Source organism: Typopeltis vanoorti, chromosome 8 (assembly GCF_054136105.1).
Source record: "Typopeltis vanoorti isolate ZY-2024b chromosome 8, IOZ_Tvanoo_1.0, whole genome shotgun sequence".
Lineage (NCBI taxonomy): Eukaryota > Metazoa > Arthropoda > Arachnida > Uropygi > Thelyphonidae > Typopeltis > Typopeltis vanoorti.
In genome coordinates, this window is record NC_143556.1 from 39045484 (window position 1) to 39072384 (window position 26901).

General features: G+C 36.1%; 1 protein-coding gene across 1 annotated transcript in view; it reads right to left on the reverse strand.

Annotated features, from left to right (window-relative positions):
* LOC150103937 (voltage-dependent calcium channel type A subunit alpha-1-like) overlaps positions 1-26901 on the reverse strand; it is a 1762795-nt gene that overhangs the window by 946997 nt on the left and 788897 nt on the right. Inside the window, exon 26 of the mRNA XM_090397103.1 lies at positions 23638-23802. Coding sequence (XP_090253229.1) covers positions 23638-23802 — 165 coding nt within the window. The remainder of the gene's footprint in view (positions 1-23637; positions 23803-26901) is intronic.

Sequence of the window (26901 nt, forward strand, 5' to 3'; positions counted from 1 at the left end):
AATTTATGTGGCTTTTGAATATTTTGAAACTCACCTCTCATATTTCAGATGAGATCATGCATTTTATTCATACATACCATAAACACAGTTTATTCACTCAGTTTATTTTTATTTTTTAGTACAAGGAACTAAGAGTGATTTAATTTGAATTTTAAGTGCAAAATAACATTCATTAATTACTGAAGGACTGATGTTTTATTGCAGTGTACAATGCATCACAGTCATATAATTTTGCTAACAAATTGACATGGGTAGATAAGTGGGAGAATACTGTAAACTCATTTGATGATGGCAATTTTAATAAAACAATGCAGTCAAGCACATCAAATTATATTAGTAATAATGCAGAATTTTGAATCAAATTTCATTTCATTTTGAATCAAATTTCATTGATAACTTTGAAATTTGATTCAAATTTCAAAGATATCAGAACATATGTATTAAACGAAAAGGAGTTTTTAATTTATCTAACAAAAGCCTGAATAAAATGACAATTTCTTTCATTAAAGAAGGCTAAGCTTACTTCATCAATTTAAAATAATATTACAATTTTTTTTTTTTTTTAATTTAAAATACAATTTTATAACCTGATTTTTGTTTTGAGATAGACAAGAAAAGCATGAAAATATAATAAGGATCTGAATTTAAATTTTGTATATCTGGAAAAGGTATATGGTTCCAAGAAAAAGAAAAAAGCTGTTCTAAACAATCAAATATATGACGTAAATAGGGCAAACTGGTGTTTAATCACGCTACCGGCCAAGATTAGACGTCAAGTTTATCATGGATGCGAAGTGCATATTAAAATTGTAATACATTGAAATATATGATGGATACGAAGAGTATGAGGATGCATATTTGATCCATAATGGCCGGTGAGGTGGTTAAGTTTCAAGTTAGTAGTCACAACTACAGGATGTATAGGAAGGTGTAAGGTAAAATCAGGTGTGTGACAAGGGCACATGCGATCTTCACTGTCTTTCATTCATATATAAATATATATAAACACATTTTTATGTTGATCACAGTTAGAAAAGTGAGTAAACCTGTTTTACATTTAGTATCTCAGGTGAGATAAGGGTTAAATAATTCAGGAAACCTACATGGCAGACCATACATATATATATATTTAAGCTACTATTAAGTAGGGAGGTTTCACTGCTGGGGGTGACGAATATCACCTCCTACCTCAAAGATATTTGCATGCCTGTTTAATAAGAGTCTTATAACAGCACAGTTTCCAAGGGCAAGGAAAGAAGGTAAAATTGTTCCACTGCATAAAGGTGGTGATAACACTGTGGCTACAAATTATAGGCCAATCTGTATATCTCGAGTTGTGGTGAAGGTACTAGTATGATTGGTGAAAAGTAGGATACAGAAATGGGTTGATAACAGTAGAATTCTCTGTGGTTATCAGCATTAGTTTGTTAAAGGTAGATCATGTTTTACTAACTTACTTATGTACTATAGCAAGGGGACAAATATCTTAGACAGGGGAGATGTATATACAGAGGAGTACTTGGATTTTGCAAAAGCTTTTGACAGACTGCCACACAGCAAGCTGCTAAATAAATTGAAACAGAATTGGATCAGTGACTGGCTGTTAGCTAGGTATCAGAAAGTTGTATATGGTAGTGCAGTATTTCAAAAGAGGAAGGTCATTAGTGGTGTGCCACAGGGGTCAGTTTTGGGACCATTGTTGTTCAATTTATATATTAATGATATTGGGATGGGTTTAACTGGTGATATGCAACTGTTTGCAGATAATGCAAAATTGGGAAGAGGAATGCAGAGTCAAGCAGATGTGGCCTTACAGGAGGACTTGAGTAGATTGCATGAATGGGCAGATAGGGGGATTTCAGTTCAATGTTGTGAAGTATAGGGTTTTGAAATTTGGTAAGCAGCAATGAGATGCAAAGTATACACTTGGTGGGGAAACTTTAAAGGAGGTAGAGGAGATGAGAGATCTGGGAGTGGTGGTGGTGGACATGGACAAGGAACTGAAATTCAGGGGCAATGTTGCACAAGTTGTGAAGACGTCACATTGGATAATGATGTAGAGGACATGCAGAAATAAAGAGGTTATGATGCCATTATATAAGGAATGGATTAGGCCTCATATGGATTATTGTGCACAGATTTGGTTGTCGGGTTTTCATGGTGATGAGGATATGTTAGAAAGGATCCAGGTAAGATTCACAAAGGTGGTCAGTGGTCTTTGTGAGGTAAGAGGACAGATTGAGAGAATGTAAATTGCAAAGCCTTGTGAATAGGAGGAGGATGGGGAAGCTACTCTGGGGTTGTTATCAGATTGACATTTTTCATAGAATGGAAGAGGGGTATAGAAGAAGAAGAAGAGGACATCACTGGAAATTGGTTAAAGACAGGTTCTTTTCATGGAGAGTGGTTGGTGAGTGGAATGCATTGCCTGATTCACAACACATTGACTCATTGTGTTGTGAATGTAGTCACATTAAATCAGTTTAAGGCACAGTTGGATGAGCAGTGTGGCCAATAGTGCATACCTCCCATGATGAGTCAAAATCTCATCATGGGAGGTATGCACTATTGGCCATGATGAGGTTTTGACTCCATGGAGGTCAGATGCTAATAAAAATGATATAGTCACTTGAATTTGGTCTTCTCTTGATTTTCTGATTTACATACTTCTGTGAGCAAGCATTTTCTAACATGAATTGCATTAAAAATAAGCTGAGAAACCACCTGAACAATGTGAGTTCTTTTGGCATATTTGAAAATGAAAAGTATGGCATATTTCAGGATACTGATAAACTCATTCAAGTTGTTCAACAACAAAAGTCACATCAAAAAGATTATTATAATAATTAATTTTGTCACTAAGAATAAAAAAGTTAATTTTGTTATTATAATCATGATATATAACTGTTTTACTTAATTTGTTTTCTTCATAGTTTATAATCAAAGAAAATAAATAATTTTACTGTATTATTGTGACTTTTTTTTTTCAGCCATAGCTCTCAAAATATTCAATTGAACCTAATTTACCCCAAAATGGGAAATGAACCTCACTTCCCATGATCTATTCTACTTTTACAGGTTCTTTTCATGGAGGTTCTTTTCATGGAGAGTGGTTGGTGAGTGGAATGCATTGCCTGATTCACAACACATTGACTCATTGTGTTGTGAATGTAGTCACATTAAATCAGTTTAAGGCACAGTTGGATGAGCAGTGTGGCCAATAGTGCATACCTCCCATGATGAGTCAAAATCTCATCATGGGAGGTATGCACTATTGGCCATGATGAGGTTTTGACTCCATGGAGGTCAGATGCTAATAAAAATGATATAGTCACTTGAATTTGGTCTTCTCTTGATTTTCTGATTTACATACTTCTGTGAGCAAGCATTTTCTAACATGAATTGCATTAAAAATAAGCTGAGAAACCACCTGAACAATGTGAGTTCTTTTGGCATATTTGAAAATGAAAAGTATGGCATATTTCAGGATACTGATAAACTCATTCAAGTTGTTCAACAACAAAAGTCACATCAAAAAGATTATTATAATAATTAATTTTGTCACTAAGAATAAAAAAGTTAATTTTGTTATTATAATCATGATATATAACTGTTTTACTTAATTTGTTTTCTTCATAGTTTATAATCAAAGAAAATAAATAATTTTACTGTATTATTGTGACTTTTTTTTTTCAGCCATAGCTCTCAAAATATTCAATTGAACCTAATTTACCCCAAAATGGGAAATGAACCTCACTTCCCATGATCTATTCTACATCCTATTGTCCATTTCTCAAATTGTGGACCATATTCCTGTAACCTGTCTTAATACACAAAATTCCACAAGTCAGATATCATCTGGTTACCTGCTGTTGGATCGTTTTAGTTGTTTCCTCATCTCCATGGAATCTATACGAATATATCTGAGCACAGTAGACTAGATGAGGTCTTATCAAAACTTGTAAAGCGGGAGAATAGCTTCTTTATTCCTATAAGGCAGTGTTATCTTCAATGCTGGTTATTCAATGTGATGAATAAACCATCTTAGCAATGTGGCTGCTGACTTTGAATCACTGTCCACTATCACCCCTATATCTTGTTTCAACAACTTTCATAAAATTTCTATTATAATAATCATTGGTCTGCTATGTCTTTTGTTCAAAATGTATAATTTTGCACTTAGCAATATTAAACTAACACTAATTTGCCTGTCAGCATGCAAGAATGCTGCATCAGATAAATCTCTGTTATCAGCATACCTATTGTAGTCATCAGCACATAATTGGATGTTCTCTTCTATACCATCTGCAGTGTAATTAATATATAATTTAAATAGCAATGATTCAAGAACAGAACCCTGAACAGAACGGTACACTACTAAGCCACCCACCTTTTCTTAGTCACAACACTTCGATACATCCCTCTCTGATAGCTGTTCAGCCAAACTGTTATCCATGTCACAAGCTTATTTTGCATACCCATCACACTGAGTTCATATGATGTGTACCATATAAGAATCCTGTCAAATGCCTTGGAAAAGCTCAGTCATATTGTATTATATTCATTTTCCTTATCTAATGGATGTGGATGGGAATGATAGGAATGATGCGGAGGACACTGACGTGTAGAAGTAGGGAGATTCTTGTTCCATTGTATAAGGCTTGATTAGGCCACACATGGACTATTGTGCCCAGATTTGGTCACAGGTTTTCAGAAGGATGAAGAGATGTTGGAAAGGGTCCAAAGGCGACTGATCTGACCTCTGGAATGTTGAGCATGAGGAAAGATTGAGAAGATGCAACTTGCAGAGTCTGGTGGACAGGAGGAAGAGGGGAGATATGATAGAGACCTACAAGTTGGTAAGGGGTTGTTATAGGATCAATAGTGGAGAAGTTTTACAGAGAATAGTGGGAGATCAGGGGAGAACCAGAGGTCATCCCTGGAAACTGTATAAAGAGGGTGTGAGTAGGGGAGTGAGAGGCAGGTTTTTTTCGTGCAGAGTTGTAAATGATTGGAATGCCTTGCCTGAGAGTGTGGTGTCTGCAAGGAGTTTGGGTGTGTTTAAGACATGGTATGATGAGATGTGTGTGTGTGTGATAAAAGGACCTCCCAGATGAGTCTTTGACTCCATGAGGTCTTGGGGTAATAATAATAATAATAATAATTCTACTATCACACCATTATGAAAAATAAGAAATTGATAAATGATCTCCTTTATAAAGTACCTAAGCGATCCAACTGTTCTTTTCTTGAAATGGTGTTGATTGATTTATTACACAAACAACACAGTCATTGTGCCTATACTGGTGTCCAAAAGCTAAGAATGAACTACATGAAACTAGTCATGAAACTACATGAAACTAAGAATGAACTAGTCATGAAAATATTTTCATATACAGGTAAAAATGTAGATGAAAATATTTTCATGACTACAGCCAAATGTGGATATAAATTTATTGCCAGCATACTAATAAATTATATTACACAAAAAATGTGTCATAAATTTTATACAATTTAAATGCAGTAAGTTTTTGGTGAAAGTTACAAATTTCCTAAGAACATAGTTAAGGAATTAATGTACAGTGCTTACAGAAAACTATGCAGAAAGACATTTCAGTACGGAATATACCCACTCCATACTGCAAAGCGGCTCTCACAATATCATAACACCCTTAGCACCAAGTGATTCAGGAATTCTTGAGGCAAACTAGAGCACTCCTAAATCAGAAGAAGGATAAGGCCTTGTTTCTTTTCTGGGGGAGAATTTTGAGTAGCAAGCATCTCCTTATTGCATCCCAAAAAGCTTTCTATGGGGTTAAGATCTGGGGAACGTGCTGGCCACTCGATTAAATTAATATCCTCGGTCCCCAGAAGTATCTCCACTGCTCATATATGATGTGGTGTGGCATTGTCATCCATAAAAATGAATTCTTTGCCTAAAGGTCCATGGAACAAATGAACATGACATTGAAGAACTTCATTGCAATATCATTCACCAGTCATAGTCCTCTTTACCAGCACTTGTAGCTCGGTGCATCCATTAAGCATAATGCTTTCCCACACCATGACCCCAGCACTGCTGTATCTATTGCTTTAAATAATATTCTTCTGATGGTAAGCAATACCATTTTGATGCCAGAACAAGTGTCATCTAGAATCAGAGGAAAGACTAAAACGACTCTCATCTGTAAATAGTACATTAGCCCATTGGTGTCTTGTCCAATTTTTATGGTGCAACACAACTGAAAACGTGCTCCAAAATGAGCTGTGGATAAAGGCATCCAGATTACAGGCCTGCTTGTCACAGACATCTTGCCACCATTTGTCAAGATATCCATGTACCTATGCTTGAATGGAGCCAGCTTACAAGCTTATCTGTCGTGGTGTGTAAATTATGTTTTGCTGTTAAAACCAAAAATCTGTCTTCATGTTCTGTGATAGAGCAAGAGTGACCAGGTTTTGGACACCAGTGTATATCATCCCCAGCAGAAATGAAAACAGTGAGACCTCCCATTATGAGTTTGGGAGATTGCTGTAATAAATAAAACTAATCCCTAATCCATGCCTTTTTATTTCCAAAAGGGATATGCAGAACTCTTTTAGTCCTAATTGACTTTTGGATATTAGCAGCCAGTCTCTATCCTTAGTTGTTGAGAGCTAAGGGTAGGACCTGGTTGCTCACTCTATACATCATCACTATCATAATATACAATAATAAATTTAGTTTAATCCTTTATCCAAGTGTGAGCCATTTGTGCCTGAAAATATCTTCAGGACTGGGGTAAGGTAGTACAACACTGGGCAACTTGTAGCAAAGGTGGACCAAGCTAACATCACTCCTATCTCAGTATCTCCCACAATGCAAAACACATCTCCTTACGGATATGTATAATGTTATGCATTAAGGAAAGGGCCACTACCCAGACTAGTTTCAACCTTTATCGAGGTCTCTTCAGCAGGAGCCAGGTCCAGAAGTGGAGATACCAGGCAGAAGCAATGGCGAGGTCATCTTTACCTATAGGAGTTGCCAAAAGGTCTGCCACCTTTTTATTAAATTACTCTGGATTTAGAGAAAGATGTTGAAAGTTTATTTTTCACTTGGTTAGACTATAATAAATTTAGTTTAATCCTTTATCCAAGTGTGAGCAAACAAAGTTTGCACTGAAAATATCTTCAGGACTGGGGTAAGCTAGTACAACACCGGGCAACTCATAGCAAAGGTGGACCAAGCTAACATCACTCCTATCTCAGTGTACCTTACTCCAGTCCTGAAGATGTTTTCAGGTGCAAACTTTGTTTGCTCACACTTGAATAAAGGATTAAACTAAATTTATTATAGTCTAACCAAGTGAAAAATAAACTTTCATCATCTTTCTCTAAATCCAGAGTAATTTAATAAAAAGGTGGCACACCTTTTGGCAACTCCTATAGGTAAAGATGACCTCCCTAATGCTGCCTGGTATCTCCACTTCTGGGCCTGGCTCCCACTGAAGAGACCGCAATAAAGGCAAAACTAGTCTGGGTAGTGGCTCTTCCCTTAATGCATAACATTATACATATCCAAAAGGAGATGTGTTTTGCATTATGGGAGATACTGAGACAGGAGTGATGATAGCTTGGTCTACCTTTGCTACGAGTTGCCCGGTGTTGTACTAGCATACCCCAGTCCTGAAAGATATTTTCAGGAGCAAACTTTGTTTGCTCACACTTGGATAAAGGATTAAACTAAATTTATTATTATAATCAAGTGAAAAATAAACTTTCAACTTTCTTCATCATAATATACAGATTAGAACCACTAGCATAACCATCTATATATGATTATGATGATGTACAGATGAGTACATCATCATCATCAAATTCATGATATGTATCTTAGAGGCATGTGCAGGATACTATAATAGTACTACATGAAAGGTTTATATTATTACTAACTTCATATTGACATTGACAATTTTCCTCCAAACTAATCTGTTATCTGTCAGTAAGATTCCAATATTGTATATGCTCTTAGAAGGCTGAAATATAAGAGCTGATAATATTAAAGCTGACAATATTTATTTAAGTAATTGCATCAATCCACCTATATCTTAGTTTCCCTCCAAATGTTTTTTTTTCCCTGCCATCTTAGCATCAAACACCTGCTTTGCTAATCTTTCTTCTTCCATTCTTTTTAAGTGACTTTGCCACTTCAGATTAGCTCTGGTCACATATTTTAGAATGCTACCAAAGTCAAGTTCTTTCCTAATATAATTTTTAATATTAATTAATATCAAACATTCAAGGAGTCAAAGATTCATCACAGGTAGTACACACACAGACAAAACTCATCAAACTGTGCTTTTAACTCATTAAATGAATTCACATTCACCACACTCAGGCATTCCATTCACCAAACACTCTCTGTACAAAGAACCTGCTCTTTACTCCTTGTTCACATCCTCCTTATACAGTTTTCTGGGATGGGCCACTTGTTCTACCAGCTCTTTTCCAATTTTATGAAAAATTTCTTTCACATTAATCAGATAACAACCCCTTACCAACTTAGACATCCCAATTATATATTCCTCTCTCTCCTCCTCCTATTCATGAGACATTGCAAATTACCCCTTACTCCCATATGATTCTGGCACTGATACTACCTGTTCACTCCCCTAATTTTTGTTTTACTTCTTCCTCAACTCTCAGATCCATAAGTTAAAATGGGCTTGAATATTGTCTTGTATACTGCTAATTTTGTGTTATTTCTAATTTCTTTCTTATTTTTCTATATAAATTTATTCAGTTCGCTAATTCTATTGTATATTTCCATACTTAATTTTCCATCTTCACTAAAAACCATGCCTAAATACTTGAAATGTTTTATTGTTCTATAGATTCTCAATTAACAATGCAGTTGAAGTCCTTCATGTTCCTGCCTATTTTCTTGGTTTTAGTCTTTATAATGGTGATTGTCATGCCATATTTATTAAGGGATCCTGCACACTTTTACTGGATTTATTAGATTACTGGGAGGAGAACTCCACATAACCTTTAAGGAATGCAGCGAACAGACTAGAGTTTCTGCTTTACTGTCCAATTGCCACATTCACATGGTGTGCCCTGTTAGTAGGTATCCATATCCAAAGCACCAAATGAACAAGGATGGACTAGCAATTTGGGATATAATAAAATTGTATTTTATATTTGCTTAAAAGAGAAACCAACATGATGGTATACAACATAATGAAATCGTTTCCTGACAGGGGTGATGTCTGATCAAACAAGGCCCACTGTTTTCATCAGAGATCTAGTGCAAAAAAGGAAAAGTCAGCTACTGGAATAAACTAACTCAATGGCAGCAGATTTCAAGATAGGCACCATCAACATAAGAAGCATTATTGGAAAAGTAAACAAACTGACAGAAGAAATAAACAAATTTGACAAATTTGATATTACTGAGATGAAAAAGACCAAAACTATTTAATTTATAGTTATAATCATTGGGGAAAGAAAGGAGTTGCAATAACATTTGACATCAAATATGAAGCTAACTTCTAGACTGGCAGGCTAATTTCATGTAGAGTTATATGAGCAAATTTCAAAATGGGGAATTTGACAATGGAACTTATTTGTGCCTATGATACCACTGAAGACTCTTCTAAGGAAGAAGTGGAGGAATTTTGCCAGTCATTAGAGAAGGCTGCTGACATAAAGAAAATGGAAAAGATAGTCCTTGTTGAAGATCTAAACAGTAGGACAGGAAATGAATCTCTGTCATGTAGAAATGTTTTGAAGAAATTCATAGAAAAGAACAAAGCTAATAATAATGCCTGCTAAATTTATGTCCAGGACATGGACAGAAAAAAAAAAATTTAAAAAAAGGATAAAAGTTCAGCAGATTTTACAAGTGAACTCAATTACACAAATATCATTCAAGAAAAAAAAAATGAAAGGATTAAAAAGAACTATACCTTGGAGTCCTAGTGGCATATTCTGAAGAAAACATTGATTTATGCAGCTAGAGAAACATATGGCAAAGTTGTCTACAAGGATAGAAAACTCAGAATGCATAGTGGACAGAAGAAATGAAAGAATCAATGTCCTGAAAAGAAGAAAGCATACCAAAAGTTTTACTTGCAAGTTACTCAGTAGAAGCCTAAGAGAATACAGAGAGAGAAAGAGAGAGGAAACACAGTTAAGCTATGTACCAAAATAACTAAACAAAATCATCGGAAAAAATTTTGGTAAGAAAAAGAAGAGAAATATCATGAAGGTGGCTTCTGAAAGTTGTAGAAAAAAGCTTAAGAATGAAGAAAAAGGAATGACAATGGTTACACAAAAATTAAAATATATTCTGGATGTAAGGAGTAATTACTTTGAAAAGCTGCTAATATGAAACACAGAAAATTAGCTTACGTCTACCTCACATATTGATGTAGATCAAAAGCCTGAAATATGGGAAGGCAAGTAGTTTATACTGACAACAAATGCTCAAATTTGGAAATATAAGACTTTTACAATGGCTACACTGCATAATTCAGAAGTGGGCAGAGGATCGAATTCCAGATGGCTGAAGTAAATTTCTCATAAATTTCTCATTTATAAAAAAAAATAAATAAAACTGAATGTAGGAATTACAGAATAATTTCAGGTAAGTTTTTCAGTTCTGTGGGAAGTTTTTGGTATTGAGATCATGATTATGTAAATAAAGAGTTTAATGAATAGTGTGATTTCTGTTGCAAATTGCGTTACATTTTTTTTTTTTTTTCAGTAATACAAGTGATGTTGCTTTTGGAGTTTAGTTGTTGTTTATATTGTGTTATTTTTTATTTACCGAGAAGGCAAGGTCAGAGTCAGACACCTCTATGGTGGAAGAGGAGAAGATAAATTTTTGTATTTAGTTATTTAGTATAGTTAAATATAGCTTATATTTTAAATTATGTTATATATATGTTAAAAATAGTTTATACTTATAGTATTGCATAAATAAATTAGCTTACAGCAGAGCATTTAGTATTTAGCATCTAGTTGTAGTAGTTCCTCTGCACTATTTGAATGATGATGCAGCCACTGCTCCAATTACAAATGGTGTGTTGACAAGTCCTCCCCCATTTTGGGACTCTATTTTGAGTAACATAATACAAGATTTTGTGGCATGCGGCGCTTGTGAGATGTAGGCGTCCCGGCAGTTGGAGAGAAAGGGGGGGAATGCATATATGTGCAAAATGTAGGCATTGGGAGGAATTTAGCGAGTTAGATATTACAATACCCGACCTTGTTGTGTCTGGGATGGGAGGGGAATATGAATGGAAAAGTAAGAGTGGGGAGTGTAGAAGGCTTGAATGATTGTGAAGTTTCCTGAGATTGTCTTCATTGGGAGGATGAATGACGAGCAAGGGTGGTTAACTTGCAGAGAGAGAGAGAGATGAGCTGAAAGAGGAGATGGAATGTATCAGGAATGATATGTGAAGTATGAAAGATGAGATAAGGCGAATCAGAGTAGGAGTGAGAGAGAGTGTTATGGGAATGATAGAAGAGGAGAGAGAAGAGAAACAGTAGAAGACAGGGAATGAAAGAGAGTTACGATAATGATAGAAGAGGAGAGAATAGAAACAGTAGAAGACAGAATGAGAGAGAGAGTTATGGGGAATGACAGAAGAGGAGAGAATAGAAACTGTAGAAGAGAGAGTTATGGGAATGATAGAAGAGGACAGAATGGAAACAGTCAGAGAGAGAGAGAGAGAGAGAATGAGAATGTGAGGGAATGCTGGAACCAGGGATAAAGTGATACCAAGAGCAGGTGAGCAATCAAGGAACAGAGTGATAAGAGGTATGATGTATGGAGACTCGATGATCCATGGTGTGCAAGATAGGATGCCAGAGGAGTGTTTGTCGGGAGGAACAACAGAAAGTGTGACTATAGCAATTAAGCAGGGTGAAAGCATGGATGAGATGATTGTGATGGTGGGCACGAATGACTTGAGAGAGACAATGCAAATCAGGTGGCAAGAGATCTGAGATTCCTGCTTGAGGTTGCACAAAAGAAAACACAGAGAGGAAAGATAGCATGTGTGTTTTACCCAGGTATGATAATGATGAGCTGAGCTGAGCAGGAGCAGTAATAATGAATAGCATAATAGTCAGAATGAGTCAGAAGAGAGGATTAAAATATGTGAATGCTTGGAAGACATTTGAGGGCAGAAAAGAGCTGGATGCAAGAGACTGCTTGCATTTGAATGAGGAAGGATGTAGGCATCTGGAGAGATTACTGTTTTCTGAATGAGTCAGTGTATCAATGCAGGGAAACTAGAATTCCCAGGGTGGCTTCTTATGGGAATGGGTGCTTTGGGCTAGGGGGATGACATCAGGTAACACTGAGTCCAGTGGAATCTGGAGGGGATAATGATAGATATAGAAGCAGTGACATTTTTATGCTTTATACTAATGCCAGGAGTATCCGGAATAAAGGAGATGAATTGGTAGCATTGATTGCATCAGCCCGGCCAAAGATTATTGGGATCTCTGAGACGTGATTGACGGAAGATGATATAATAACAGGAATAGAAGTAGCAGGGTATAGCATTTTTCAGCAGGATAGGAAGTGAAAACATGGTGGTGGAGTACTGTTTATGATAAGTGATGACTTATGTCTTCTAAGAGGTGGGGGCTTTGGAAGTCAGTGACACTAATGGTTTGAAAGCATATGGAGTGAGATAGAGGTTGGCAAGACAGGATATTTAGTAGGGTGTTGCTACAAGCCGAGGAGCACAGATGGCAGGGAGCAGGTGATGTTTAGATAGTTGAGCTTGGCATATGCAAGAAGAAGAATTATTATAGGAGATTTTAACTACAGCAGTATAAGTTGGGAAGAGGAAAATGCATGTAGTAATAAGGAAATGGAATTTCTGGAATTCTTGAGAGACAGATGTCTTAGACAACGTGTAATAGAGGGAACAAGAGGTTCAAGGGTTTTGGATTTGGTCATACAATCAGATGAGCTGATAATAACTGAGATGACATCTCTGCCCCCCCCCTCCCCCTGGTTAGAGAGAGTAACCATGTGGTTTTGACTTGGAAGAATAAATAAACAGGAGTATTAACAAAAAGGGAACATATGTGGAATTATAAGGTAGGTGATTATAACAGTCTTAAATATCAACTTGGGGCAGTTCCATGGAGGGCAGAATTGGAAGGCTGGGATATCATTAGAGTGTGGGAAATTGTGAAGGAATATTTGGCAGCAATAGTAAGCTATATTCCATGAGTGAAGAAGAGGACACAATTTGGTGTAGAGTGGATGACAAACAAGAACTGCAGGTGAAAAAGAGATTATGGAAGAGATATAAGGAGAGGGGTGGAGAGCAGATGCATAAAGAATAAGACTCAGGCCAGGAGAGTGACTAATATGGTAAGGAAGATGAAACTCGAATATAACAAGAGATTGGCACTAAGATCCAAAGATAATCCTAGGGAATTTTTTAGCTATGTGGTCAGTAGGAAGAGAAATGACATTGTGGGATAAAAATGCGAACAGAGTGACTGATGTAGAGGACATAGTGTAGTTGTTCAATAAACACTTTATTGGAGTATTTTATCCTGGAGAAGTAAGTTTTAATACTAGAGGGATAGGGCAGGTTCGAGGTTTAGAAGTGTAAGAGAGGAGTGGTTCCGAATACGGAGTACCCTGGATGTCAGTAAAGCTATGGGACTGGATGGTATTTCACGACGGATTTTGAGAGAATGTGCTAAAGAACTGACAGGTCCATTGACTTGGCTTTTCAATGAAAGTCTGGCTATGGGAAAGGTGCCCAGGGAATGGAAGGAAGGTAAAATAGTGCCATTGCATAAGGGTGGTAACAGACTGGAAGTGTCTAATTATAGACCAGTTTGTGTTCATCAGTAGTTAGTAAGATCTTGGAGAAAGTAGTGAAGGACCGTATACAACATTGGGCAAATGAGGGTAATGTTATCTGTGAGAGTCAACATGGATTTGTTGGGGGGGGGGGGGGTGTTCTTACTTTAGTAATATGATTGCCTTTTATAATAAACTGACAAGAGAAGTTGATGAGGGAAAGGCCTATACTGCCATTTTCTTGGATTCTGCAAAGGCATTTGTGAGGGTGCCACATGATAAGCTGATATTTAAGTTGCATCACATGGGTTTAGATGTCGGGTTAGTCAACTGTATTCTGGATTGGCTGACTGACAGGTATCAGAGTTGTGTATGGTGGGACAGTATCAAGGAGGCAGAAGGTTACAAGTGGGGTCCCACAGGGCTCAGTACTGGGAACTGTATTGTTTAACCTTTATATCAATGACATTGTCAATGGATTGCAGGAGGATATTCAGTTTTTTGCAGATGATGTAAAGCTGGGAAGGGTTATTAGTAATAGTGCAGATGTGGCAGCCCTGCAAGAGTATTAGAATAAACTAGATAGATGGGTGAATGAATGGGGATATCGGTTTAATGAAGCAAAATGTACAAGTAAAGTCTTGAAGTTTGGGAAGCATTGATGGGAGACTGTATACTTGATTGGAGTAGTTATACTGGAAGAAGTAGCAGAGACAAGAGATCTGGGGATGATTATTGATAGAAAACTGAAGTTCAGGGAACATATTACAAAGGTGGTGAAGGTAACCCAGAAGATTTCTGCAATATGGAGAACAATACTGACATGCAGCATTTTACTTGGACTTTTGTTCTCAAATTTGGTCCTCAGGATTTGAAGGGGATAAATTAACTGTTGAAAGGGTACTGAGGTGGATAATAAAGATGGTTTCAAGACTGTATAATGATAGTTATGAGGATCAGCTGAGGGAATGCAGACTGCAGAGTTTGGTGGATAGAAGAAGGAGAGGTGATATGATTAAGACTTTTAAACTGCTGAGAGTTAGTTACAGGGTTGACACTGGGGAGCTCTTTCGCTTTGTGGAACAGTGGGAAGGAGCAATGATAAGGGGTCATCCCTGGAAGCTGCAAAAGGAAGCTGTGAGCAAGAGAATGAGAAGCGGTTTGTTAGCATGGAGTGTGGTTCAATGCATTGTATTCAGTCAAGTGGAATGCACTGACTGAGAGTGGTGAGAGCAAGAATGATCAATGAGTTCAGGGAGTGGTATGATAGACTTTGTGTTTCCTGGGAAGGACCTCTCACATAGAGTCTTTTGACTCCATGGTGGCCTGAATAATAATAATAATAATAATAATAGTAATAAATGAGCAATTAAAACCCAGCAAGTTTCATACATCATAAGACTTACATCATCAGGGGTACTGGAACATAAAAGTTTTACACAACAAAAGCCTATTAACAATTAATTACACATATTAGATGTTTTTGATAACTTCAGCACTGTTACATATAATTGATAAACCAGAATATGAATTGTAAATTCCTTACTGTATGCGTGCTGGAACATTGCTACTTGTTGCTGTCACATTCTGCAGTAAAATTTATGTTATATTCTAGGTCCATGGCAGTTAAATTTTTGATGAAAGCAGAATATACTTGATGTAAAATTAAGCCTTGATTTTTATTGCTTTTTGTAGAGATCCTAAGTATTTGCGAAGCTTCTTTAAATTTTCTTGTAAAACAGTTAAGATCATTATATGACCTTTTTTTGAGATTTGACAAAGTACTTGATGGCCAGTAGTGGTTGTGTGGAATGCCAGTCCTGATTTATGCTTTCTTTCTCTTTCGACATCTTTTATGTGTTCAGACATCATGATCTCTCCCGACCTTCCTGTCTGGTCTACATAACAAATGCCACAGGAGTAATGAATCTCGTAGATGCCTGATTTTTTTCATGGGGTGATGTGGAGGTTTTGGTGGATGTAGAAATCTAGATATTTTTTGTAAAGGTAAAAAAAGCCATTTTTACGCTGTACTCTTTTCAATATTTCTAGGCTATGTGGTTCATCTGTGAGTTTTTACAAATCTCCAAAAAAAGTTTCCAATATATTTATTCAAAAAACCTTCCAGACAGGAATGTCAGAAGAGATCTGTATGTTTGAACACGTAAAAGATGTTGAAAAAAAGAAGATCGTAAAGAAGATAATGATCGTAACTGTTTTACAAGAAAATTGAAGAAGCCTTGCATATGCTTAGGCACTCTACAGAAGTCAATAAAAGTTATGGCTTAATTTTACATCAAGTATGGTCTGCTTTCATCAAAAAGTTAAATGCCACAGACCAAGGATATAACATGTGTGTTACCACAGAACACACATGTTATATCCTTGGTCTGTGGCATTTAACTTTTTGATGAAAGCAGACCATACTTGATGTAAAATTAAGCCATAACTTTTATTGACTTCTGTAGAGTCAATAAAAGTTAAATGCCACAGACCAAGGATATAACATGTGTGTTACCACAGAACGTGATATCAACAACTAGCAATGTTCAAACATTCATACAGCAATAAATTTACCTGTTATATTCCGGTTTATTAATTACATTTAACATTGTGAAGTTATCAAAAACATCTAGTATGTGTAATTAATTTTTAATAAGCTTTTGTAAAACTTTTATGTTCCAGTATTATATAAGTCTTATGACTTATGAAACTTGCATTGGGTTTTGATTGCTTATTTTTATTATTAAATTCTTTATTTACATCATAATGTGGTCTTAATACTGTAAACTTTTTACAGATCTACTAAACCACAGAAACATGTTTGCAAGTTTTTCAGGTAAGATTTATACAAGCATACTTGAAAAGTGACAAAGAAAATTTGTGAAAGAGAAAATTGGACAAGAATGCTGGGTTCTATTATCAGGATTAGATTTTGATTTAATGACAAACAATTAAGAATTTCACAGAATATATACAGGATCTTAGATTAAGTCGTGTAATTCTAGAAGAAATATATGACAAGGTGCTAAGTGAAAAGCTGTTCAGTGCACTATAGTTATATAGGGTAAGTGGAACATTATACAGAGCAACATATATTCTATATTTGAAGTTTTTCTACTTTTTTAGACTATAAATTAAAGATACTGAGCAATTATATTCTTCGTTTAATCCTCTATCCAAGTGCAAACAAACAAAGTTTGCACTTGAAGCAACTTCAGGATTGGGCAACTCGTATATAGAAGCTAATGACTTCACATCAATTGCCTTAGTATCATAATGCAAAGCACAGGACCTTTGGATGTGTATATTGCTATCTATTATGATAAGGGCTGCTACCCAGACTGGTTTCAAAATTTATTGAGGTCTCATCAGCAGGAGTAGACCCATAAGAGATACCAAGGTTAAAGTAATGCAGAAGTCATATATTTCCCTTATACAAGTAATGAAAAGGTGTATCATCTTCTTATTTCAACATCCTTCTCTGAACCAGTCTTTTAATAATAAGGTGTGACACCTTTTCACTACTTGTATATGGGAAATATATGGCTTCTGCATTATTTCAACCTTGGTATCTCTTCTGGGTCTGGTTCCCACTGATAAGACCTCAGTAAAGGTCAAAACTGGTCTGGGTAGTGGCCCTTTCCATAATGCAGCCTCTGTAGTGCATCTGGATGAATGATGGTATATTGCATCCTTCAGTTGAAAAAGGCTTAAGTTCAATTCTTGATGTAATTAGAGGAATCTTTATATGGGTTTTTACAATTGAATGGGAGGTAGCCGATCTCATTTGGAGGCAGCAGGATTTTTTTCTCCTGGAAACTTGTGTTTATCCTCCCATGTACAGGCAAATCAGCTTTGAGAACAAACACAATATACAGATAATAAAATAAAATAAAATAAAAAAATAATAGTGGTGGCAGTGGACAACAAATGCCATTGTGTGTGATAATATCATCATCTGTGATGATTATAGTAGTAGTGGTTCTGCATAGTTGGTGGATTAAGTGGTGGAGATAGAGAGTTGTAGAGTAGAGTGCCCTCCCTCCATGAGTCCTTGGAATCTTTGGAGGTGTTGTGCAATGATAATAATATTCAGTCATATCCATAAACAAGATGGACACTCCACCTCCAACTGGGGAGAGTGACTATGCAGTCTTGTTCTGAGAACTTGCTAAGTATCAGCAATTCTCTGTAATTAGTTAGGAGACATCTTGGAGAAGTGCCATGGCTTGAGAAACTACAAGTATAGCGCACAGAAAGTGGCCAGATATTGTTTTGGAGAAACAGCATCAGATTGCACACAAAGGTCAGGAAGATAAAAACCAAGTGGGGATTAATTGGATGAGTAGAGATATAAACCAAGATGTGAAAAAAAAGAAAGAAAATACTGGGAAGGCAATATAAAGAAAAAGGTGATTAGCATACTCATTATCATTATAAAGTGCAAACTAGAAGAGTGACTAGCATGGTATGAAAGTCCAATCAGATTATGAGAGAAAATTAGCTAAGCAGGCCAAAGTCAATCCAAAAAAGTTTTTTCTTTATGTGGTAAGTACGAGGAAAAGTGACTATGTTAGGATGACTTTAATCAATGCTCATGATAGGAAGGTGATAGAGGCAAAAGAAATAGTTGAGTTGCTGAGTGATCATTTTGCAAAGATGTAATATCCAGGTGGAGATTTTGCAGATGTGAATGTGACAGGAATGCATTTAAAAATTGAGATAGATGAACAGCAGTGATCGGCATATAGAAAAATATCAATGTGAATACAGCAGTGGGACTGGATGGCATGTACTATGTGGATGTTTGAGAGAATTTGAATTGACTCTGATGAAGTTGTTCAGTCAGTTTGTGCTCTGACCAGGTTCCAAAGAGTTGAAAGAGAGTAAGACAGTTCCTTTACAGAAAGGTGGTTCTAAGACAGAAGTAGTAAACTACAGACCAATTAACATATCAGGAGTGGTAATTAAAGTATTGGAAAAGTTGGTTAACCAGTAAGTGGATAGGGATGTGATACTCTATAGTGGGTAGCATGGCTTTGTAAAGAGCAGGTCTTGTGTTAGTAATTTATTCATCATCATCATGCTTTTCAAGGATTCAGGACTGTTCCAGCCTTAGAAGTCGTCGCTGTATCTCTTTAGAGGACATCCTGGTTTTCTTTTTCCTAATGGTTTGTAATTTAAGGATTGTTTTGGGGCTCTTTTGGGGAACCCTTTAACCTCTAGAAAGCATGTTTCCTGGGTGGCAGATAGGGGAGACCACCAGATATGGTGGGGTGGTCTGAATATATTGAATAAGGATTTGTGGACCAACAGGGCCAATCAACTTGATTGTAAGGGAAGCGACAATCCCATGGTCCACTAGCTGGATCTATCCTCTTCTTCCTCTACTCTAAGGAAGATCCACTTACTTTAATCTTTCCTATAAGATCTTATCAGTTAACTCTTCATATTTTATGACCCTTATGCTATTAGAGTACTCAAGGGCTATAGGACTTTCCATTTCTGGCCTATAACTATGTCCCCCTCTAAAATGTACTCTTTCCCCTTCAATATACCCTATTCCTCCTACAGGTTTAAATCTGGAAGAAGGCTAGCCTTCTTCCAGATTGCAAAATTTAGTTAATAGGTGAAAAAAAGGAGACATAATAAATATTAAAGGGTTTTAATATTTAAAATTGATGGAAAGGAAATTTTTTCAATAAATGATAAATAGTCAGAGAATTGGAGGTTATCTGCAGAAGTTGTGTAGGAGTGTGCAGACTAGACGTTTTGTGGAGAGTGGTGAATGAGTGGAATAGATTGCTAGAATGAGTTATAAGTGTACTCGTGGCAAATGAGTTTATGAACCAGTATGACAAGTTTTCTTGTCATACCGCTTTCATACCACTACAAAGAGACCCATACAAACATTAGTATGGGTCTCCCATGCTGAGTCACTGGACTCCATGGAGATGCCACATAATAAAAATAATTATGAAAAAAAAAAGTGGCATTAAACCTGATATGAGAACTGTAGGTATCAACCTTCACTCTTTGCTTTATGGAAATGATGCTCTTGTTTCCCTCCCATACAAATCCAGTTGAAGTCTCCAGGATTCTTAAATTAAATCAAACAATAGTTGTTAACAAATCTGTCATGAAAATTAACAATGTAAAGCTCAAAACTATGAAAATAGGTAGGAACTTGGAAAACTTGAGCTGCATTTTAAAAGGAAATCCTATAGAGCAAGTGAAATAATTTTGGCAATTAATGCACAATTTTTTGTGAAGATGACAAATTAAATATGGAAATAGATAACTAAATTAGAAATGTTTAAGAGTTAAAGCTGGATAACTTGGAGGAAACTCCACCACTATGAATGAATGAGGATGGGCTGGCAATTTGAGATTTAGTCTGTAAATGGAGGCAATTAACTTCACATCGATCTGGTCCAATATTCCATAATGAAAGAGACTCTGCAGTTCAGTCAATCTCAACAAAGCTCTTTGGATGGAAAGATCTCATTATGTTTGAATCTCAACACCCTTTGTATGAGTTTGCTAGTCTCATACAGAGAAAGCCCAGTTTCTTATCCTGTTTTTCATCCCTTCATCCTTTCAACCAGATAAACTGGTTAGGAGAACACACAAAATTTACACATAAAATATATATATTTAGAAATAAGACTAAACCACTGGGATACTTAATGGTCAGAGCTGGATAAGTAAGAGAAGTCATAACATTTTAAGCAATTCAGAGAACTGATCAGGGCTTCTGACCTAGTGTCCAATCCTAACCTTCTTGTGGTGCACTCTGTTAGGAATCTACCTAGATACTGAAAGAACAGAGAAATGCTAGCAGTTTGGAATAAATTGTATTTTATTGACTTAAATCATAATGAAAAACTATCGTGCAACATTACACAATTTCATGCTGGCTTAGAGTAGGCCAGCAAGGCTCCCGTTTTCTTCACAGTACCAGGGCAACCAGCAAAAATTCAGCGCTATTGAAACAAGGAACTAATCCCAACTCAACATCAGCAGAGTTCAAGATTGGCACCATAAACATAAGCATTATCAATGGAAAAGAAATGGAACTAGCAGAAGAACTGGATAAGTACAGCTCAAAAGAGAAGACAAAAAACATGTGAGATCTTACTAAGCAAACAAAAATTTATATTCAGGCAATAACAATAAGGAAAAAGAAGTTGATGGCTATAGTATACAACATTAAATATGAGGATAATCTTCTTGAATGGCAGGCAATATCAATTAGAGTGATGTGGGCAAATAACAGAATGGGGAACTGGGCAATGAGACTTACTGGTGTCTGTGGTCCTACAGAAGGTTCTACCAAAGAAGAAATCAGGGAACTTTTTGATGCATTACAGAAGGCAGCTGACACAATTAAAAAGAGAAAGTTGAATAGGGAACCTAAATTGTTTGCTGATGATGCAAAGTTGGGAAGAATTATAAGTAGCACTGCTGATATTAATTCCCTTCAGGAAGATAGGAATAAACCTTTGACTTGGACAAAGGAGTGGGGTTGTAGTTTTAATATTAATAAATATAAAGTGTTACAATTTGGAGTGCAGAAATATAAGGCTGTGTACTAAGTATTGATGGTATTGTAATGCAAGAAGTGAATGAGATTCAAAATTTGAGAGTAATAGTTGGCAGCAGACTAAAGTTTAGAAGGCATATTTCAAGTGTTGCAAAGTCAGCACATTGTAATGCTGCTATGATATGAAGTACTCTGACATGTAGGGATAAAGAGGTTATGACACTATATAAAGTGCTGGTAAGACCACACTTGAACTATTGTGCTCAGATTTGGTCACCTGGTTTTCAATGTGATATAGAAACATTGGAGAGGGTCCAGAGACTAGTGATTAAGACAACATCAGGACTCTGGAATGCTGGCTATGGAGAGAGGTTGAAGAAATGTGGATTGTAGTTTTGGTGGATAGGAGGAAAAGAAGTCATATGATAGGGGCATTTAAGTTAGTGAGGGGATTTTACTGGATTAATCCTGAGGGGATTAGAAAAAAAGTAGAAGGCAAGAGGGGAAGAACTAGAGGCCATCTCTGAAAGTGGTGTAAGAGTGAGGAGTAGAGTTTTTATATGGAGTTTTTACAGGTCAATGCATGGAAAGCATTGCTTGAATATGTTGTTAATGTAGGGAGTGCTAAGTTTTAAAATTCAGAATGATAGATTGTTGTCAGTTGAATGAACCTCCCATGATGAGGGCATAATAATAATAATAATAATAATAATAATAATAATAATAATAATAATAATAGAACAGTCAATAGAATGGCAGTGAAATCTTTATATCAACTTTGTTGATTTTGAAATTGCACTTAACTGCATTGACAGAGAAGCAATATGGAAATTGATATCATATTATGGCATTATATGTAAAATTATTAACACAGTTAAAAAAAATTATGAAAAATATAAAATCCGAATGATACACAATGGAGAACTTCAGAAAAGTTTGAAATTAAAACAACAAATTCGCTTGCCTACTCCTTTTATCAAATGTTTTAACCACCATGCTCTTTCTACCTCCTGGAAAGCAGACCTTGTGCACCTTTTCATTCACTACACCTCTTATCATTGAATCCCCATACATTGCTACTCTCAAATAATTCAATATTTCTTTTAAATCTTTCATCATATTCTTCCTCACATTCCCATGCAAATCCATAATTCTCCTCAATTCATTCCTCTTATGTTTAATCTCTTGCCTCATCCTTATTGACTCTGCTTTCATATCTTGAATTAGTTTTTCAGCGCCATTTATGCAAATCACATTTTCTCTACCTTGCACATCCACTGTCTTATTACAGTATCTCACCATTTTCTAAAATTTGTCTTTTGCACCAACTTATGTTTCACTGCCATTTCACTCATGCTCAAAGCTGCACACAAGAAAAACAAAAACATATAATAAATACAGAATTATAACTACACTGAACACCAGCCACCCATCATAACTATAATCTGCCCACAGTATAGAGGGCTGTTGCTGGCAAGCTGCAAAGAAGAGTCCATTCATGTTGAAGGGGAGAAAGAAATAAGACACCTTATTTCTTTCCCGTGTTTGATTTTCATGATGATGAGAGGAATCTTTGTATTGACTTTTTTTCAACTAAAGGTGAAATAGCCAATCACATATGGAGATAACAGAATTTCTTCCTCCAGGAAATTCAAGTTCTTCATCCAGCATTAAGATAAATCAGCCAGAGAATACACACAATTAACAGACAAAAATACCATTAGAAGGTCGTAGTTGGCATAATATGTAGAATGAGGATTAAATAATGTACATTGTAGATTATTGTACAGTGTAGAGTGCCCTCTTACAATGAGTCCTTGGACTCCTTGGAGATATCACATAATAATAATAAATACTGTTACTGTTTATTTATTTTAAGATGTGCATTCAAGAATGCTTTTTCACATTACAGAAGTCATAATGAGTCTATTATTATTAATTAAAATCACCGTCTGCCTTCCACCAGGAGACTTGCATCTATCTACAGTGTTATGTTGCCATGAACTCCATGCATTATTCATTCCTGCTCTATACCTTTACAATACATGTAAAACTACCAAATGTGCATTTGAGTTCAACTTTATATATGTTTGTAATTGAATAAAGCATGGTATGGAGGAACTTGAATTTATAAAAATATAACATAATAACAAAATAAAAATTTAGCAGTGTTTTGCTTCTCTACAAAAGTAGTAAATATATATAGAAGTTCTCACCACCTCTTTTGATATATATACACATGGCACGATCTTACCTTCATCATAAGTAACAATGTGTTGAGCACAATTAAAACCATGATGAAATATTCGAATGGAGTTGATACTACTATTTTCCAGATGCGATATTTAGCTCCTTCTTTATTTCCTGGCATATATCGTTGCAGTGGCTTGGCTTGAATAGCAAAATCAATACACGATTTCTAAGGAGAGAAAAAAAATGGTAATAATGATGATATAAATGATATGAGATGAGATGAATTGTAAAGGGAAATTTTATGGAGACACATAAGTTACAGACAAAAAATACTATTAGCTATGGTGATGGGTGGCAGTGGCACTGTCTGTAAATATTTGATTAAGTAATAGAATTGTGTGTAGCAAAGCAAAGTATCCTCCCTTGATGTATCCTTGGAATGTTTGGGGGTATCAAGTAATAATAATAATAATAAATTTCATAATAATAATAATATACAAATATACAGGGTGTTCGGGATAAATTTGACAGTTTCGTAAGGAAAAAGAAAATCTTCTTTGTATCTATTAAATTTAATGAATTGACAAAATAACATTACAGGCAGAGTTAATTACAATACTATCAACAAGATTTACTCAAAATAACCACCATTAGCATCGATCACAGCTTCAATTCTGCTTCGGAACCTCGAACAAGCTGATGCTACAGTCTCCCTGGGAAGGGCCGCAAAAACTGTTTTAATTTTATCCATTAACTGGGCTTTTGTATTACTGGAAGTGCGATTGGTGTCTTTTTCAACTGCGCCCCATACAAAATAATCCATGGGGTTAAGGTCTGGGGAGTTTGGAGGCCAAACATTTGGACTGGTGAAGTCGTAGAAATTTTCAGACAACCATTTTTGACTTTTCCCAGAGGTGTGGCAAGGGGCCGAATCCTGCTGCCATACATACGGCCTACCATTGGCTACCCTTGTTATCCAGGGCTTGACTACAGTTAGCAACTCCACGAACAAAGCCCGAATTCCAATGCCAGGGTTCTTCAACACCTGTTCCTGCAGATTTGCGAGGAATTCTGCTGTACGAACGCAATCAGATCGTCTGCTAGGGATCTTTCTTCTTGCTACATCCTCGTAGTCACCATTGCAAGTCTCTAGTTCATGCCTGATTGTTTTTACTGTATTCAGGGAGCATTGGGCAGCAGTCGTAATATCCTTATTTTGATGGCGGGCACGAATCATCATGATACAAGTTATTCTCTTCCATGATTCAGGTGGGTTCCAGCTATCCATCCTTTCTGACATCTTGTATATGAATGAAGAAGGGTCCAAACTTTTAAATGAAGAGAAGTGTGTGTTAATACATGTAACTTACGGAAAAATATAATTAATTATAAATATGTCAAATTTATCCCGAACACCCTGTACATAAATATACAAATAAAGTTATATTTAATATATATATGTATATAAAATATAAAGTTAAAATTATAAAGTTATATATAACGTTAAATAAAGTGTGTATATATATACACACACACACACACACACACACTAGGATAACCAAGTTATTTTATAAACTTTGTTATTTTAACTCCTAATCCCAAGTATGGAAACAATTAAGTTTGTGCCTGAAACAAAGTTCAGGTTCTAAAGATGATACAATACAACACCAGGGCAACTCATTGTAAAGGTGGGTAAAGCTCATCTCACTAGAAGATGTATACTGCAATGCATTATGGGTGGGGTCACTACCTAGACCGGTTTCAACCTTTTTTGAGGTCTCCTCAGTGAGTAGCTAGATCCTAAATACCAAGGTTATAGTATTCTCACTCACTTATGAGAATACTATAACCTTGGTATTTAGGATCTAGCTACTCACTGAGGAGACCTCAAAAAAGGTTGAAACCGGTCTGGGTAGTGACCCCACCCATAATGCATTACAGTATACATCTTCTAGTGAGATGTGCTTTACATTATGGGAAAATACTAAGAATAGTGATCAGAGCTTTATCCACCTTTACAATGAGTTGCCCTGGTGTTGTACTGTATCATCTTTAGACTTGAACTTTGTTTCAGGCACAAACTTAATTGTTTGCATACTTGGGATTAGGAGTTAAAATAACCAAGTTTATAAAATAACTTGGTTATCCTAATATACAATATCCCCAAGGTAAAAAATTTATTACATATATATATACTGCTTGAAAAGAAGGTCAATATACACTCCAATGGGCAAGGTGCATCATTCCATGTAATGAGTCAAGTTTTGTAACCAGTAAAACCTTGAGGAATATGATGCTCCCTAGTCAGTGAAACTGTCTCCAGGTGAAATGATGGAGTTTGAAAGAGGTTGTTGCAATAGGATGCCATGTTGCAGGCCTATCTGTTTGGCAAATAGTTGACAAATTGGGCCATCCCAGGTCAAAAATCAGTGATATCATAGCGAGATGGAAGCACTGAGTCCACTGGAAGTGCTGCCTGCAGTGATGACCCACTACACTCACTGAACATGATGATAGAGTGCTATGAAAGATAATATGCAAAAATCGCCATTTTTCGGGTTGACACAGTTAATGTAGAATTCACAACATGGGTTTCCATGGTAAGACTGCAATATGCAAGCCCCAGATTACCTGAACTAACATTCAGCATCGTCTTCAGTGGTGCAAAGAGCATGTACAACTGGACTTGGAAGCTTAGAAAGCTGCATCATTGAGTGACAAATCACGTTACACCCTATTTTAGTAAGTTCAGGACTGGGCAACTTATATATAGAAGCTACTGACTTCACATCACTTGACTTAGTATCCCATAATGCAAAGCACATATGGACATGTATAATGCATTCTTACAGACATGTATAATATAATGCTATGCATTATGGAAAGGATGACTACCCAGGCCAGTTTTAATCTTTATTGAAGTCTCATCAGTGGGAGCCAGACCCAGACCCAGAAGTGATACCAAGGTTGAAGTAATGCAGAAGTCATATTTCTGTATGTGAGTCGCCAAAGGTGTCACACTTTATTATTAAAATACTCTGAATTAGAGATAGATGTTGGAAGTTTTTCCACTTGGGTTATACTATAAATTAAAGATGCCAAGAAATTATATTCTTGGTTTAATTCTTTATCCAAGTGTAAGCAAACAAAGTTTGAGCCTGAAGTAACTTCAGGACTGGGCAACTTGCATATAGAAGCTAATGACTTCACATCACTTGCCTTGGTGTCACAAAAGTGTCATACCTTGGTGTGACACATTTTGGCTACTCATATATGGAAATATGACTTCTGCATTACTTCAACCATGATATCACTTCTGGGTCTG